The 17,191-nt window shown below is 46.9% G+C and overlaps 1 protein-coding gene across 1 annotated transcript; it reads right to left on the reverse strand.

The window, feature by feature from the left end:
- Positions 1 to 2,316: 2,316 nt before the first annotated feature.
- Positions 2,317 to 9,675, reverse strand: CBX4 (chromobox 4). Its single transcript, XM_026667274.2, has 5 exons — positions 9,476 to 9,675; positions 9,310 to 9,353; positions 8,220 to 8,285; positions 5,695 to 5,761; positions 2,317 to 4,783 (listed from the first exon to the last, which is right to left on the reverse strand). The coding sequence occupies exons 1-5, from the start codon at positions 9,542 to 9,544 to the stop codon at positions 3,419 to 3,421; spliced, it is 1,611 nt and encodes a 536-aa protein (XP_026523059.1). The 5' UTR covers positions 9,545 to 9,675; the 3' UTR covers positions 2,317 to 3,418.
- Between the last annotated feature and the right edge of the window lie 7,516 nt (positions 9,676 to 17,191).

Raw genomic sequence — 17,191 nt, forward strand, 5'->3', positions numbered from 1 at the left:
GCACAATGTAGGAGCTGCAAGGGGAATATTCCATTTCATGGTTTGGTACTTTTTCAGTTTTTGAAAAATGTTTTCCACTTGACAATACTATAGCAATTAAATCCAAAGAATCTTGTCTTAGCTACAATTCACTAACCTATTTGAATTGATTGTCTTTTCCATTGCTATTTTTTTTAAAGTGAAGGATCAGTAGATAAGAACCTGTTTGGTTTCTCAAAAAAAAAAAAAAAACCTCAGCCCTTAGCTTGAGATTCAGAAACCAGAATTCTCTCTCAAGTTGGGTATAAATAAACTCGTGAGAAACAGATGAGGCAGGGGCTGGGAACACAGCATTTTTATTTTGAAAAATAAAAGGGCTTTCCCCCCTCCTCAATTTCTACCTTTAAATTATGAATAAATGTAATAAACCAACTCACAAGAAACAGATGAGGCAGAAGATGGGAACATAGTTTCATTTAAAAAAGGTTTCCCCTTGAGTTTCCCCAAAATTCTTAAAATTTTAATTGGGAAATCCAACTTTGTTCTTACACACCAACACACACTTACCTGAAGGAAATCTGATTCAGTTCAATGGCACTTGTTTCTGTATAGATATACATTGCCCTATTATTGCAATAGTTTACTACTGGTTTATATTTAACAAATTTGGCTCAGGAAGAAAGCAGGTTTATTTTTTATTTTTTAAAAATGAAGTATATCTACATGTAGGAGAGAAAAAATCCCCTCCCCCAAAAAAAAATTGAGGGTTGCTTTTGAGCACTTAAGCCAAATCAAACCATTAATTGGACAGATTACTGCCACTGTGTTGTTTTTTATCCTTCTTCCAACATTTTTTGAAAGAGACTTTGTTCAATTTCCATGAACTGTTGTTCAATGTTATGACATGATGAAAGTTACTCCACTCTTTCTCAGAGAGGTGCTAGCATGAGTCAGACACATAATCTAATCGAAGGTGTGCTTCTTGGAAAGCATGTCCTCCTTCAATTCATTTTGCTTCCAAGAAAGGATTGATTCCGCCCCCCCCCCCATCTTTGATTGCCCAAATGGGAATTAGCATTAATTCCTTCACATTCTTATTTGCTTTGCAGCAATGGTATGGCTGCCTTAAACATGTATTATCCTACCACAGGGCAACATGGGAACTGTAATTTCCTTATCATTGTGTTCACAAAAGAGTGTCTCCCCCATCCCTCCAAACCCAGTATCTTCAGCAAAGGGCTTCAACCTTGATGATTATTCAGATTCAGATCTGGTGTATCCTCCGTGCTTCTACAGCTGAGGCCCAACTTTCAAAGAATTCTTCCACACACCCCTTAGTTCAGAGACCAAATACCTGCTTAGCGAGCAGAAAGCCCCAAGCAGCCTTCCTACTGGTACTGACAATGCTGAATTAGAGAAACCAACAACTTGCTGAGGTGCAGGCTAGCACCTTCCATTCTGCTGATCAGGGCTTATCCTGGAGACATCTGGTAGGAGAGTATTCTTTTCAGTTAATTTTGATTTCTCAGAGACAAAAGATGTATTACTTTGGGGTTATGAAACTTCCTCTGAATCAGGGGTTTCAGTTACCACAGCTCGACCGCATTCTTTGAGGAAGACTGTTATTTGGCTTTCTTTATAACCTTTACAGCAAATAAGCTGCTGCTGTTGCTACCCACTAACTGTGCCATGTTCTTTATCTCTGCATGACATGCAAGGATAGGCAAAAATGGACACTCCTTGCTTAATGGTGAGCAGCATCCTGATGAACTATAGTTGGGAAATTAGCTAGAATGATTTGGTAAATGCTACCTATATAAAATTCACCTTCCTGCACACACCCCAGAGCACCCATCGGGTTCTTATAAATCATTGTTAAGGCTTAGATGTCACAGGCGGTGGAGAAAGAAGCCTTTTACTATTATCTCATCTCAATGATTCATTATACTTAAGAAATTAAAACTGACTTCTTAAGATACCCATGTTTTCTATTAGGTATAGAACGCCACGAGCAAGATAATAGCATGTTCCAGCCCATTATGTACTAACCAGCCTGGTAATAATAAATGTGCGTGGCTCCTCCCTCTTTCCTGCACAATTTCAGAAAGCCTTCCAGAGCAAAACTGCTTACCTATCACTCGCAAGCCCAGCTTTTGAGGACTCTCAGAGAACTTCGTGTGCCGTGAAGTCCCATTTGCGGCACCACAAGGTTATTACACGAGTCACTTTTGCCTGCATCTGAAAAGCAAGCAGCCAGGTTGGCCACTTGAACTGCCTGTGTGGCAGCCAGACCTCAGGATCTCCCAACGTTTCAATAAAAGGACTGCACACCACCTGTCGTTTTTTGAAAGGTTTATAGACCTTTGTAATGACTGCATGACACAGAGTTTACTTTCCTCCTCCCTCTGGTTTCTGAAGGCACCAAGGTGCCTGTCAGGGGCTGAGGCCCTCCTGCTTCACAGCTAGCCTTTGCCATCCCGGCCTAGGCCAGCTGCAGAACATCAAATGCACTTTCCACATATTACCATTTAATATTTACATTCAAGCAATTCATAATAATTGGAAGCTTATAGTTTAGACATTTCTAGTAGCAGCAATTTCTATAATAGCTTTCGATTATTTGGGGGGGAGTTGCACACTGAGATAGAAACATGTGTGTATGTATACATATACATATGTGTATACATACGTGTATGTATATGTAATGTACCAGTATATGTATTTACATATACCGGTATACATAACATACACACATACACACACACCAACTCTCTGTGTGTGTGTGTGTGTGTGTGTGTGTGTGTGTATGTATGTATGAATGATGGTCCTGCAGTTTTACAAAAACAAGGAGCAAGGAAATCAAAAAGAGAAGTGGCTTTTAAAAAGGGAATATTCTGATATAGCTTTTTATATATATATAATATATATGTATTTAATATAATTATATATATATATAGGGCAATCTAGGGAACTCCATAAATCTAGGCTTTTTATATTTCATTATATAAATACCTACAAATAAATATAATCGCATGACCCACCTGGGGAGGCCTGCCTTCAGTTCAAACAATACATTTTTTAGCAACACCACATACAAACGGGAGCATGAACCACTGAACAAGTTAGCACTGTTAAAATATAATACTATGGAACTCTTCTCCCGTGAGTTAACTGGGGAGCCGGCACCCCTTGGTGCATCCTGGAGCCCGAGATTCTGATGGGCCAAGAGCGCCTTGCAGGAAGCCCTGAAGGCCGAAGGGAAGCCTTGCACCCAACCCTCCCTTCTTCCAGGCAGCGAAGTGTGTTTGATCTCGAGAGGGCCTGCTCTTTGCTGCTGCTCCGCAGTGCCAAAGAGTTTCTCTGGGTAGAACGGTATCTTAGGGGAGGAGCCAGGTTGCCAAGGGAGAGAGCCAGGAGGAGGAGCTTGTCCCTAAGCTCCTCACACTGTCACATATTCCTTAAAGGTCACTGTCAGGCAGTTTGCAGTCACATCCGTAATTATTATATTCCCAAAAAAAGGCTTGAACTCTTGCACGGGCTCCTCTTCCTCCTCCACTTCAAAGTGCTCCACCTGCTTTTCCGGCTCTGGGACCAACGGTTCTGGTGACAATACCGGCACAATCTCCGGCTTCACCTGCACTAAACCAAGCTCTCTGTCCCCCCGAGCCTTGACACAACGCAAGTCTATGGGCTCATCTAAATCAGAGTCCAACAGGATGACCTCAGGCTGAGAGGTGGGAAAGGCCGGGGACTCGAGTTTTTCCGGGGTAGGAGAGTTCAGGCAGGTGGGGGCACTGATACTCCGGGAAGTGAGGCGCTTCTTGCCGCTCTCCTTGTCTCCATGGGGCTCAGAAAGGCAGCGTTTCCGGGAGCCACCATAACTGGGTGAAAGGCTCAGTCCTGGGGTAGGGGAGGTCTGCTCCTGCTGGCTGGGATCCAGGGCCCAGGCAACCAGGTTGGGCTTGGTGGTCAGCTGCAGAGGCTGCTGCTCAGGAACAGGCAGCTCTTGGCTTGAGGCCACTGTCTTGGAAGGGCTGCTTCTTACCTCAGGAGGAAGCTGACTGACCTCGGTGCCAGCTTTCCCTCTGAGACCACTACTCAGCCACTTCTCCTCCCCAGGCTTTTTCCAGGACTCCTGCCTCTCTTCAGACCCTCTTTTAGTAGTCCTCTCCTCGGCCACCCGCTTCTTTGGGGGCTCTCCAGACTTAATCTTTGCTGCCTGCATGCCATTTTCCATGTACTTGCTCATGACAATCACAATGCGTCCATTCTTATTTTTGTTCCTCACAATTTTCATTTTGCCACCAATGCCGTTGCTGGTCACCCCCTCCCGGGGAGATGGTGTTGGTGGCCCTGTGCCACTGGAGAGGTTCTTCTCTGCTCCGTTCTTTCCTTCAACCCCACTCAAACCCTTGATAGGATTCAGCAAACTCTTTGTGGAGCCGTGGGACCACTTGTCCGACTGGGACATTAACGGGCTTTTGCTGTGCTCCAAGCAGGCCTGTCCTTGCTGTGGCTCCTTGTTGTTAGGCTGGTAGTGAGGTTCATACATCTTAGGGTCCGGCTGATAGTGGTGGTGCTTTTTGCTGTTCAGCTGATAGTAGTACTTCCCTTTGCTGTGCGACTGGTGTTTGATGCTGCTCTCCTTGCTGTTGGGCTGATACTGATGGTGCTTCTTGCTGTTGAGTTCGTACTGATGCTGCTGACTTTTGCCTGAGCTGCTGAGATCCAGCTTGGGCCTGTTCTCCACGGCTGGGTCCTGCAGGCCACTGAGGATGTTAGAGCGACGTGCAAAAGATGGCAGCTGTAGGGGGGGCAAATACATTAGGAATTTCAGAAAAGCTTCTGGAACTGATCAGAAGAAACATCTGGCTTGACAGCTCAGAAGACTTTAGGAAGTCATGATAAAGGGATGCTCTTGCTGTAACTTTCCCCTGGACAGAGCAATAGAGGAGACGAGAGGAAATAAGGCATTCTTTCGCCCAATCACCCCTTTGGGCACAAAGGCAAAAACACTACATAAGCAGCAGGAAATGTGGTAAGCCAAGGAAAAGCAGCCGCCAGGAATACAGATGAACAAAACATCCTACCCATTCCAGCTGCATGCCTTTTCTCTGGCCAGTGGCTCCTTGGCCCTTCGCTTTGCTAATCCTTACACCCCAACTAGGCATCACCCTTCCTAATCGCAAGGATTTTTTTTTCCTAGAGAAGGCAAGCCAGTGAGTTGTAGCCAACAGACTTCCTTCTGCTGCTTCCCAGAAACCTTTTAAATCTGGAAGACACCGTTATGGGTTTTCAGGATTCAGCCCAAGCCTGACGAATATTGTGCCATGTTAGAGTCTGCATTTGGCCCTGGGGCCTTCTGAAGCTGCTGGGTCTGCTGGTTGTAACAGACAAAGAATGGATAGAACAGGGCTTCCTAAGGCATTTATAGTTAACAAGGCAATTGTGCACATGGGTCTCTGAGAACATGATGAAATCAAGATGAAATTCTCCCCCTTGGGATATACACTAGAAAAGGAAGGCAATATTAATTAATTGAAGGAAAACAAACTAGTCACCAACAAAACCTCTCTTTTTAAAAGAAAAAAAAGAACAGGTCAGCATGTTCAGCAAGATTCCACCTTCCTCCGGGAGTCAATTACTTTCACTTTTAGTATAGATTATTTTATTTTACTCCAATGAAAGAAAAGCAGCACAATTAATTGAATTTACCTGAACTACCAGTGGCTTTGGTTTTGGTCCTCGCTTGCGGTATCCCATAAGTTGCTCTTGCCTCTCCCTGAAGAAAGATTTAAAAAAAAAAAACCAACAAAAATACAATTAGAAATGCTTGACTTCAGAAGCATATACATATAAATGGACCTCTATCAACTATGCTAGTTTAATACAAGCAGAAGATGAAAGTGATAATCCTAGGCAGACTTCCTGGGAATAAGCCTCACTGAATCACCATGTCTTTTAAGGAGAGACACATGGGACCGCCCTGAGTGTTTAGAACACAGCAGCAGGAAGAGACTACAGGAAACACAAGGAAACATTGAAAGGTCACAGGAATTAATACCAGTCAGTAAGCATGGCTCCCCCTCAAGGGCCTGTGCTATAGACAGCAACGACATCCAGAAATAAGCAGGAAGGGAGGGGAAATTATGTATTTTCATACAGCACATATTAAATGGGCAGATCAGAAAGTGGAAAAGCCAAGATTTTTTTGGGGGGGGGGGAGAATTATGTCACACATCAAGACACAGGAATGAGCTAATATAGGCATGCACACTCCAAATATAAATCACCAAGGCAAAAAAAAATATTTTAAGAACTATAAAGATACAGGCAAGTCTGAAAATTTCTCCTTCCCACAGGGCCCAGAATGTCACTAGTACTGCTCAAACATCCAAAAGAGCCAGTTTAGATTTCAGCTATTTTCATTTCCTGCAAACCATTCCTCTATCTGCTCAAATTTCAATTGAGCATGAAACCAACTTCTTCTGAAGGCCGTTGCACACCTCAATTTATGAACTGGCTTACTATTTTGTTAAAAATTTGAATCCGAACCTGCTAGCAAACTCTTGAGTTTACTGACACTGCTGCTTTACAAATATCCTCAAAAGTAAGTCCCACCATGTTCTATGAAGCTTCTACTACAGCTTCAGAATATGTTCTGAGCCAAAAGAACCAGCTTTTATTGGAAAGCAAAGAAGCTTCAGATGTGCAAGCCAGCCCTTCAAATCTCCTGGAAAACACAGCTGCTTCCAGCTAAATAAAACTATTTAGAACATGAAAAACTATTCTTCACTTCCATTGCTTTGCCCCATTCACTGTCATAGAAGGCATTCCTCTAATTCCAAATCTGTACTGTATTTTGGTGGTCTCCCATTCAAGAACAAATCAGCACTTACTTTTGAGGTCAGTGACGTTGGGTCACATTAAAGCAGAACAGTACTCAAGCATGCAGTACAAAAAAAAAAAAGCAGGCAAGGCTCCAAAAGACAAATCCAGTTTTTGAACAAACAGCAATATGCAGTAGTTTGCAGGAAATGGCAAACCAGATGAGCTTCGGCCCAGAAGAAGAACAGGCTGCAGTGCTATAGGAACTATCAGCAACAAGCATCCAACTTCCCACCCAGGCACTGCCAGGGTGGCTGCAGAAGGCACTGCACTGGATGCTAATCACCTCATTAGGATTCACATGATAAGGCGCTTCTCCACACCGCAGCCTCAGAGGCCGCCCATTCACCAACAACGCGAAGGGAGGGGGATACTGCTGCTCCCCTCTTCCGGTTTGCTTAACGGCAAAGGAACCAAACCAAATTATCAACCTAATGCAGGAGAGGGAAGGTCACTACAACTGGCCAGAGTGCCACGAAGGAAGGGCAGGAGAAGAAGCCACCTGAGGGGTGCAGGTTCTCCTCGCCCCCTGCAACTTGGGGACCCAGGGTTTCCCAATGTCCCTGCATTTAATCCTTTGCAAGACCAAGGTTAGGTCGGAGCCTCCAAGCAGGATAGGGGCTCCGGCAACGGGGCCACATTTTAGGAGCTCAGGCAAGAGCAAGAGGACCATCGCTGCCTCTTCCTCAAGGCCTGAAGATGACATTTGCCTCAAGTTCCAGATCCTGCAGGAAATCAGGCGCGCAGTCAGGGACAGTGTGTGTGTGTGTGTGTGTGTGTGTGTGTGTTTGTGTTGTGTGTAGCCCAGCCCTTCAACCTTCCCCATGCTCCTCCTAAGTTTCCCCAGACCCCGCCTGGTATGCATGCATTTTGCGAGCTGTCACCGAGCTAGACAGGGCGAAAGGGGGGCCTCTTGCGCGGGCACTTTTGCGGTGGCGATTCCACCCCGGGAAGCTTGGCAAAAACTGCCAAGCGCAGAAGCAGCAGGGCTCAGGCAGCGCACACCCGCCGCCTCTCCCTTCTGTCAGGTGCAGGGCGCCACAAGCCAGCAGCGAGCTTCAGCCAGGCAACTTCGCACTGCAAAGGAAGTCCCGCCAGGCAGTGAAGCAGGGGTTAAAACTGAAGTTCCGTAACATGCAGCACGACTTGCACAAGGCTGCCACGCTCCCTCCGACTTGCCCTGCACAGCCCAAATAGGGGGGGGGGCGCAGTTTCCTCCACCTTCGCTGGCTCCTTCGTCCTCCCCCCACCCAGCCAGCTGCAGGAGCAACTCCTGCGAATAAACAGGATTGGGGCCAGAATTCCAGAATTCTTGTCAGCAACCCCAGGCTCCCACAGCCAGACAAACTCACCTGTTTTGAAAAGCGATTAGCAGCCTGGGATCCAGGATATTTTCCTCCGGCTCCCACGTGTTATATCTTGCAAAATATAAAAACATGGCATTTTTGGTCTATTTTACACATTAAAACAATAGCTTAAGTTAGTCATGCAGCAATCTTTGGGAAACGAGCCCTGATTCGCTCTGATATCCGTCCTCTGTGCGGTGGGGCCATTTTAGAAGCTGGTTGCAATAGGCACCGCCCCCCCCTTCTTTTTCCCGCTTTCTAGGACCTGTTTCAAACTGCGCATTCAGGACTGGCGCTAACCCGAAGGAGGGGGATGGGTCGGATGGCAGGAGGGAGAGAGGTTATGCCGATCTGTGTATTTAGTGCAGTTATTATTCCAGAGGAATTCCATGCATATTATAGAGAACGGGGTTCAAAGCCCCGCCGATCCCCTCAGGGAACCGGCCAAAAAGACTCCCAGGCTTATCCCTCCCTCCGCTATTTCTAAATCTGACGGCCCCTTTACCCCCTCCCCCCCCCAGGCTCCATCGTTTCAGACTTCAACCCCCTCCCCGCCCCGCTCCATATCCCTTAGTTCATTTGCAGCTCCTTCGATCCAGCAAAAGTAGCCCAAGCGGAGGATTTGCTCGGGTTAAAATGTGCAGCTTCACTGCCAGCAGGACAGCAACCTGGTGACAGTGATAGCCTTTCGCCGCCCTCTTCATCCCGAGTAGATTCAAGGATTTCAAGCATGGGTGTGTTTTTTTTTAAATGGGTTTTCTCCTCCCCTCTCTCCCCTCCCCCCCTCCGATCTCCGGGGCTGCTCGGTTCTGCAATATGGAGCCTGCTTTCCAAGGGAAAGGAGCCATTTTCTGCAACTGCTGCACATCAGTCCGCCTTGCCTTCCTCCCCTGAAGCTGCTGGCTCTGCACCCCCCGGCCTCCTCTTTCTATTCTGCCGCCTCCCCACTTAATGAGCTCTCCCTTTTTAACCCATGCATAAAAACGGAGACACTTTTGGGGTGCCTGGAGCGTGGCATAATATTCGCGAGGGCTGGATCCGACAGCGGAGCCCACGTTAAGGACACCCGGTGCCCGATTCCCTTCCCGGGACTTACTTAGAGGACCATCCCCTCCATTTGACGAGATATTCCGCTCGGCCCTGCAAGGGAAGGAGAAAAAGATGTCAGGAACCGGAGAGATCTCTGGAAGGCTTCCCTCAACCTCCCCTTCGGCTGTTCTCCAGTTTCCACCCTTGAGCTTCAAGACTGGCTGGTCGCTCACCTTCCGCATTCGCTGCTTTTCGATGCTTTCCACCGCGAAGACATGCTCCCCCACCGCCGGCAGCTCCATTTTTGTAGAATTGTTTTCGGGGACGGACGCGATCCGGAGGAGAGGTGGGGGGGGGGGGAACCGCGGCTTGCGTCCTGCAGAGAGACGAGTCTTCCTCGCCGCTCACTTCGCTTTTCCAGACGACTGAGCTGCAGCCTTTCGCAGCAGCGCAACTCATGCAAATCCTGCTGGGGACGTCAGAGGAGGCGGGGGCCTCGCTGCCTGTCAAAGAGGAAGGCGGCGAGACGATTGGCTCGGCGCTTTCGAGGGCTGGGAAAAAGGGAAAGGGAGAGGACTTGCGGGAGGAGGGGCTTTGCCTCCACCCCTCCCGTTCCCTTTTGCAGGCGACGGGGTGTGTATGCATGTTAGCTAAGATTTGGCTGCTCCGTTGATCAGCAAACCACCCTCGGTCCCCTCCCCCGCCTGGAAGGCTTCGAAGTGCGGGCAGTGCCAGGGTCGAAATACAGTCCCGATGTCATAGCAGCGTCAGGGCCACGGAGACCACCCCTGCCTCGTCCTCCTGAGCGATGTAGCCCAGAACCCCCGATTTTGAACGTCGAGGGCCAACCAGGAGGGCGAAAAAGTTAACCGAAGCCACCTACTTCATGGGGTTTTGGTGCGGCGCTGTCAGCATGTTCTTATTTCTTAATTCATGTTCTTATTTCTGTGTTTACTTTCCCTTGCCACGGAGTCCTTTTGCCACGGGAGAACAGCTTTTTGGGGTGACTGGTGGCGATGAGTGTTTGGATTGGGAGATCCGGGAACTTTAGAGGGTAGTCCCGGGACAGATTGCCGTCTTTGGGGGTGAACTTGAAAAATGCGAAGTTCTTTGTGTAGGCTTTCTGACACTTTACCTTCCCTTTTGAGAGTCAACAGCTTCTTCGAGTTCGCGGCTGGATTTCAGCTTTGATCTTTTAAGTCCGGATTAATCTCTGATAACATGCATGAAATAATTCGTCTAGCTGCAATCTCCTTCTAAAAAAGGCCTCTGGGCTTTAATTTCCCCGAACACCAGGACTATCTCTTCGATTATTACACCTGCTTAGTGCAGCTCGGCCACTTTAACTGACGCCGCGCGCACAGGGCGGGAGAGGGGGGGAAGGTCGAAAGAGAGGGGTGTGACGAGCTCTTGGAAGTAGAGTGGAAGGTGAGCGGGAGAAGCTTGGAAAGGCGGAGAAGGGGCAGGAGGCCAAGGCGGCAGAGATGGGCGCCTGGGTTGATGCAAGGATTGCATTTTATTAGTCCTCGGGTCTCGATCCCACGGAAGACGCAGGACTGCAACGCGTAGGAGAAAGATAACTGCCTGAGTTGGGTCTCCAGAGACCATGGAAGCCAATCAGTTCTGGATAGGGAGGGGGGGAAGCTATGAGAAAAGGAAAACAGCAATCTGTGATGGGTGGGGGGAATTCTATTTTTCCCCAAAATCGGCATAGATTTTAGGAGAGACCAAAATAAAAATTTTGGGGGTGAAGAACCGAAATTGTCCTCCCGGGAGTTAGGCAAAGAATCTTAAGGGTACTGCAGAGCAATCCTATGACAACTGGTGGGACAATCAGCAAAACGGAGATGCCAGGGAAAAGCTCCATCTCTAGGCTGGCAATGGAAAAACGGAGAGTCCCAGAAATGCCCTTTTCTGTGCGGAATAACTTTAGAGAGTAAATGAATGGGGTGTTTTATGGCAGAAATCCATATAATTTGATGAAAATTTGAGTCAGTCCTGTGGGCAACGTGAACAGGAATCTACCGTAGATATTTATCTCGCACAGCCAACACACCACAAAAGGCGCACGCACTCCATATTGCACTGATTCTGCAAAGGGCACAGGACAATTCTTTTCCAAGGTCGGATTGCAACATGTCAACAGGTGTTACAGAACAGCTTCGGGTCTGCGGTCAGGTGGAATCCACACAGAATCCAGAAAGCGCATTAATCTAAATAAAGGGGCGGATTTTCAATAGTAAAGGAATGGTCCTTTCCATACTAACCTAAAAAACAGAACCCGCGGACATTCATGTACTGAATTACTTGAATCCGGGCTGATCTCGCTCCAAGGGACCCCTAATCTGCATCTATGTTAGGAAAAGGAATCGCCGGGAAGCAGGCGTCTGGAGTGGAGGGCGGAGACGCCCGCTGCTTTCCCAATACATTCAGCCCTTGGAAAAATAACTGGGCTTCGATCATTTCTCATTAGCTATTAATCACCTTTGCCTTCAAAACACAAGAAGATCGGGCGTTTAAAATGGAGAATTCACTCTTCATTTCCCCCTTTTCTAGACATATATTTCTCCTGCGAATGGCTGGATTTTTTTTTTTTTTTAAATCTAGTTCCTCGGCAGTGCGCCCCCTACTGTCGTCTAGCTCAATTCAATACTGTTCTGCTATCTGAAAATTTAATTTGATTTAACGGGAGGGAAATATCAAAAAACCCGAGGATCAGAAAGTTTGGTAAGAAGAGAGCGGGTCGACGGTTTATATAGGATGTCTTCCTTTGCCCTTGCAAAATGTATAGTGTGTGAATTTGAGCTGCCCAAGACTGCAATAGTCCACTCTCCTCAAATCAGCCTGGATTTCTCCCTCCCCTCCCGCGTGCCCGTCCCGTCTCACTCTCAAAGAGGACGGGGCTGAGTGGGCTGCGCCTTTCTCTCTCCTGCGTTCGTCCGCAATACCTTCCATATATGCATCTCAAATCTGAGGGGCCTTGGCACATTTTAAGATTCTGACCCCTACCTAGCGGCTACCTAGGTGCTACCTAGCGGCTACCTAGGTGCTACCTAGCGGCGAGGGTGCTTCAGGTGGGGGGCCCTGACGAACCCTGCAAGTCAGCCCCGGGGGAGTCCGCCCATCTGAGCGCAGGGAGGCTTGTGCGGGAGTAGCTCTAGCACTGCGAGCCTTCAGGATACGACATTAAGCGCGGTGAAGATTTCTCCCACTGTTTATAGATACCGTTTGCAAGTATGTGTGAAGCCGAACGTCATGGGTCTCTTTCTTAGGGCGGACCGGTCTGATTTCGTCAGCTGTCGGCAAAAGGAAAGGTAGAAAGTGGAACATTCTTAGCGCAGCTTGAAATCAGAGAGAGGGTTTGCCCGATAATCTAGCTGATGGTTGCAAACTAGAGAAAGGGCGCGCTGAAATCCCTCGCTTCCAAATAGCCCAAACAAAATGAAATGGCAGACTGGTTTGAATGCTAAATGGCACACCTTTAAAACGGCTACATCAGTTTTCCTTCATTCGTCTCTTCCCCCAAATCTTTTTTTTTTTTTTCAACTGATTCGTCCCAAGTGGAGTAATTTAGGGAGGGTAAGATTTTCTTTCCGGTGTCCAATAGAAGCCCCACCTTCTGCCGGCATGTTGAGATGGACTCTGTTCCGTCACTAACATCCGACGTAACTTAATCATACGCAATCCTCCAAAAGTTGGAGCGAATCAAACCTGCCGAAACCAAGTGTTGCCAGCCGGTAGGAAGCGTCTGAGGAAGGCGGCTGAAAAGTCTGTAATAATTTAATGGTACCGAAGGAAAAATGGCTGCCTGTGTTGGAAATATACAACACTACCCACCCACCCACCCACCCACCGCCGCCCATGGTAACTGGCACCAAAGGATTCCTCTATCTTTTAGGAACTCAGCTTGTTTCAGCAGCCCCTTCCCACGTCGAGAACCCAGTCTGCTTTCTTTCCTTTCCTGAGCTTCTCATCTGCTGTCGGGATCGTCCAGCAATAAGAACTTTAGAAGGGGCCGATCGATAACTTCCTGAGTTCACTTCAGCCTCTTATTATCAGTCAGCTTGTGCCAAGGAAGCCTTCTTGGTCCAGGATTCTGGTAAAATAGACTCTTAGTCCTGATCTTTTCTCCTGGTTTCTGCTGCATTCCTACTGAGAAACGTAGGCTTTAGGGTCCATATTATTATCACGACTGCGTTAAAATCGGCTACCACGCTGGATTTCTGCTTTTTGTTTGTGGGACTCTGCCTCAATTATTTCCTGGACAATAGCTCTCTTTTTGGAAATCAACACTTAAGGGAATTGCAGAAACTCAGCTAGAAATCTAGACACCAAAAGAAAAAAGTAGCCGGGCTAAAATGGGCAGAATGTATTTGTAATAATTGTCCAACTAGAGAAGTACGGGGATTAACAGCTGTTAGTTCAGACTGCCTTGTTCAGACATACGCGCCGAATTGGGTTTTGCACCTTGTCCTTATGCAGAAATAAGCTCCAAGTTTAATGGAGCGTCTTTCCAGGGAAGATTCCTTAGGAGAGCGGTCATAAATGGACACACGTGCACCCACTTCAAATTCCCCCTAACCCTTTCTAAAGCGAAATCTCTATTTATTGGAGCTTGTTAATTGAACCAAGGTTCCAATTCAGAAATATCGATCAACTGCTCTGTTTAAAAGGAAGCTGTTCACAACCCGAACTGAGTTGCTGCGTATATTTGAATGCAAATTCCATTACTGCTGCAAAGAACTTTTGCAGGGGGTGAAAGAAACAATTTGGCAGGAGTCTTCCTTAGACCGACATGGCGATCGCCTCTGATTCTGGGGTATCTAGGGAACCTCAATTTTGCCCGGAAGCTGCGGACAACCGGTATGGCAGCTTTTTTTTTTTTTGGGAGGGGGGGTGTTTCGGCCGCTTGTTGAAGGTGGTTTCGCTGGATCCTCCGATGTGACATCTCAGAATAAGTTGCTGGTTGCTCCCAGGCCAAACGGAACAGGCCAGATAGGGAGAAATGAATAGCAAGGAATCCCCGACATAACGATTCGGCTGAACCCCGTTTCCATCAGGATCGGCTTGGAGAACTGATCTGTAAGAGTCTGGGCAGGAAAGATGAAAACGGTGCTTAAAACGACGCTTGCATTTAATGCAACCCGCAAAACGTTCGCCCCCTTTCAACCGGTTTCCCAAACTGCTTTTCCTCAGGCTCAGCTGTAGGAAGCGAGGCCCCCGGTCTCCAAGCTTTTCCTTGTACCCCGCAATCCCAGGATCCCGGCCAGCATTTCCCAGCGACGCAAGAAACGGCGCCGGCTCTTCTTCCCGGCCGTGAGCTGGTCTGCCGGGAGCCGAAAGGGTTAAGCTTTCCCGCATGCAAATGAGGCCGGAGTTGGCAGCCACGTGTGTCGCTCGTGAGAGGAGGAAAGCCAGCGCCGATCGCTCCCTGCATTCCCGGCCTCGACCGCCGTCCGCTGGGACAGCGAGTGGCTCAACAGCGGCCTGGCTGAGCGGCGGGGAAACGCTGCCCATCCATTCCCAGGCCCGGAGCTGAAGGCGGCATTGCAAACGGGAGAAAAGGCCGCGGATAGTTCTTGAGGAAACGCGCGGGAAGCTGCCGGGCCTCGCTACCCGAAAACAGCGTTGGTGACTTTTGTTAGAAAAGATAACACCCCTATGGGGAGGGTGGGGGAGAGTTTTCCCGCCATTTAACGGGGAGGTTTACGTTTTCAAGGTCACTATCTGATTGCAAGGTTATGGGGCGCTTTGAGGAAAAGGGACACTCGATCAAATGTATAATTGGATTTTTCCAGCTTTCTAGCTCCTTCATCTCAAACGCAAGGCGCTTCTGGGAAGGCTGTTAATACATTCAGGAAGACTTGCATGGTGATTAGATGTACAGATCTAAGGCTGAGCCAGTTCTAAGGCCCTTTCTTTAGCAATTCAATGCCTCATCCAACAACTGCTGATTCAATAACTATTGACCACATACATACATACATTAAGTTTCCTGGACTGTGGCCTCCTCCATGGTTCATAGTGCTTCATCTCCCAAATTTATCTTCCTCATGGCTTGGGCATCAACAATAGCGTCACTTTAGACTGCACTAGTGAGACCACACTGGGAATACTGCATCGAATTCTGGTCTCCATGCTACAAAAAAGAACCGACACCTTAGAAAGAGCAACAGAAATAATAAGGGGTCTGAAGGCTAAAGCATACAATGTACAGTTGAAGGAAGTAGATATATCTAGTCTAACAAAGTGAAGGACCGGGGTGATATAGCACAGGGGTCTCCAACCTTGGCAAATTTAAGCCTGGAGGACTTCAACTCCCAGAATTTCCCAGCCAGCTGCTGGAGGGTCTCTCACAAAGAAGAAGTCGACCTATTTTCCAAAGCACCAGAGGGCAGGGCAAGAAGTAATGGGTGGAAGAGCGTTAAAAAGAGAACCAATCTAGAACTAAGAAATTTCCTCACAATGAGAATAATTGTGGAATGCCTTGCCACCAGAATTGCGAGTGGTCCATCACTGGAGATTTTCAAGAAGAGATGGGACAACCATTTGTCTGGAATGGTATAAAGTTTCTTGCCCGAACTCTTATGTTCTAAGTGCTAACATATTCAACCCAGAGTTTCCTTAATGTCTGGTTAGTGATATGGCAGGTAAATCCCAGTGTCCATAAAACCCCCAGTGATGTCAAAATGGTTACAGGTCTGGTGATGTCATCAAATTCCATAGTTATTTCATGTTTGAGGCAAGTACTGTATATAAGTTGTGGCATTTTTGTGATGTCGCCATCCATATGTTGTCATCCTGTCCCTACTCATGGTTGCCCATAGTGGCTAATTACTTAAAAGAGAGGCTATCTCCTCACACACCCCAAATACACCCCTGATCACTCCCTATAAAAGTCACCTGATATTAGAATGCTGAGGTGTTATGTGGAAAGATTCTGCCAGCTGAAACAGAAAAAGTAGTTATTTTCTAGAATGGGATTGGCGTAAAGTCCTGGCTTGAAGAAAATAAGGCCAGCATTCTAACCAACCAGCCCTCAAGCAATAGTCATTCCAGATCATGTATCCCAGCAACTGATACTCAAAGACCCATGACCTTCAATGCTGGAAGTTTATGCAAATAGTCCTAATTACAACCCCAATTAAGCCCAAAATATCTGTTTTTAAGCAAGGCAGTTAAGTGAGTTTTGTCCTATTTCATGACTTTTTTGCCACAGTTCTTAAGCAAATCACTGCAGTTGTTAAGTGAGTCATGCTTTCATTAAGCAAATTTTGCTTCCTCCATTGGCATTGTTTGTTGGAAGCTAGCTGGAAAGGTTGCAAATGGTGATCACAACACTAGTTGTCATAAATACATGCCAGTTGCCAAGCAACCAGATTTTGATCATGTGACCATGGGAATGCTGCAATGGTTGTAAGTATGAAAATTGGTCATGTCACTTTTTTCAGTGCCGTTGTAACTTTGAACAGTCATTAAATGAATGTAAGTCAAGGACTGCCTGTTTGTGTATTGTGTAGTTATGATATTCTTTTTTCGTTTTCTTTTAAAGTCTTTGGGAAGTCAATGTCCATTCCTAGATCTTGTAGCAAGCTTACAAGAAATAGTGTGGATCAATCAGACTGTCACAGAAATGTGTTGCTTCTCTAAACATGAGCCCTGGAATAACAATTACAATTACTTGGTGATACTAGAGATTATAATTATACAAAGCAGTTGCTGCATTAACTTTCGTCTGTGTTTTGTGCCACATCAAAACAAGCCAAGCAAAACAATTTTGACCTACCCACACCCACCCACACACCCCCAAAAATTAATTGGAGCAAATTCAATAACCATGTAACTAGTTGCATTAGTTTTAAAAATCCCAAAGAGGAAATCGTTGTTACTCTGTTATGGTTACACAAGTACAATGACTCTTGTGGCAGATGTATTATTGTGTACCTTCT

This window comes from Notechis scutatus, chromosome 2, assembly GCF_049901735.1.
Source record: "Notechis scutatus isolate UNSWTSFEM ecotype Mainland chromosome 2, rNotScu1.2, whole genome shotgun sequence".
Lineage (NCBI taxonomy): Eukaryota > Metazoa > Chordata > Lepidosauria > Squamata > Elapidae > Notechis > Notechis scutatus.

What these genes read in the sequence shown, in the direction of transcription:
- CBX4 (XM_026667274.2), bottom strand. Translation starts at nt 9,544, where the DNA reads ATGGAGCTGCCGGCGGTGGGGGAGCATGTCTTCGCGGTGGAAAGCATC. An exon ending in AAAAGCAGCGAATGCGGAAG is followed by an intron (nt 9,354 to 9,475) that starts GTGAGCGACCAG and finishes CTTCCCTTGCAG; the next exon opens with GGCCGAGCGGAATATCTCGT. An exon ending in CAAAGCCACTGGTAGTTCAG is followed by an intron (nt 4,784 to 5,694) that starts GTAAATTCAATT and finishes CCCCCCCTACAG; the next exon opens with CTGCCATCTTTTGCACGTCG.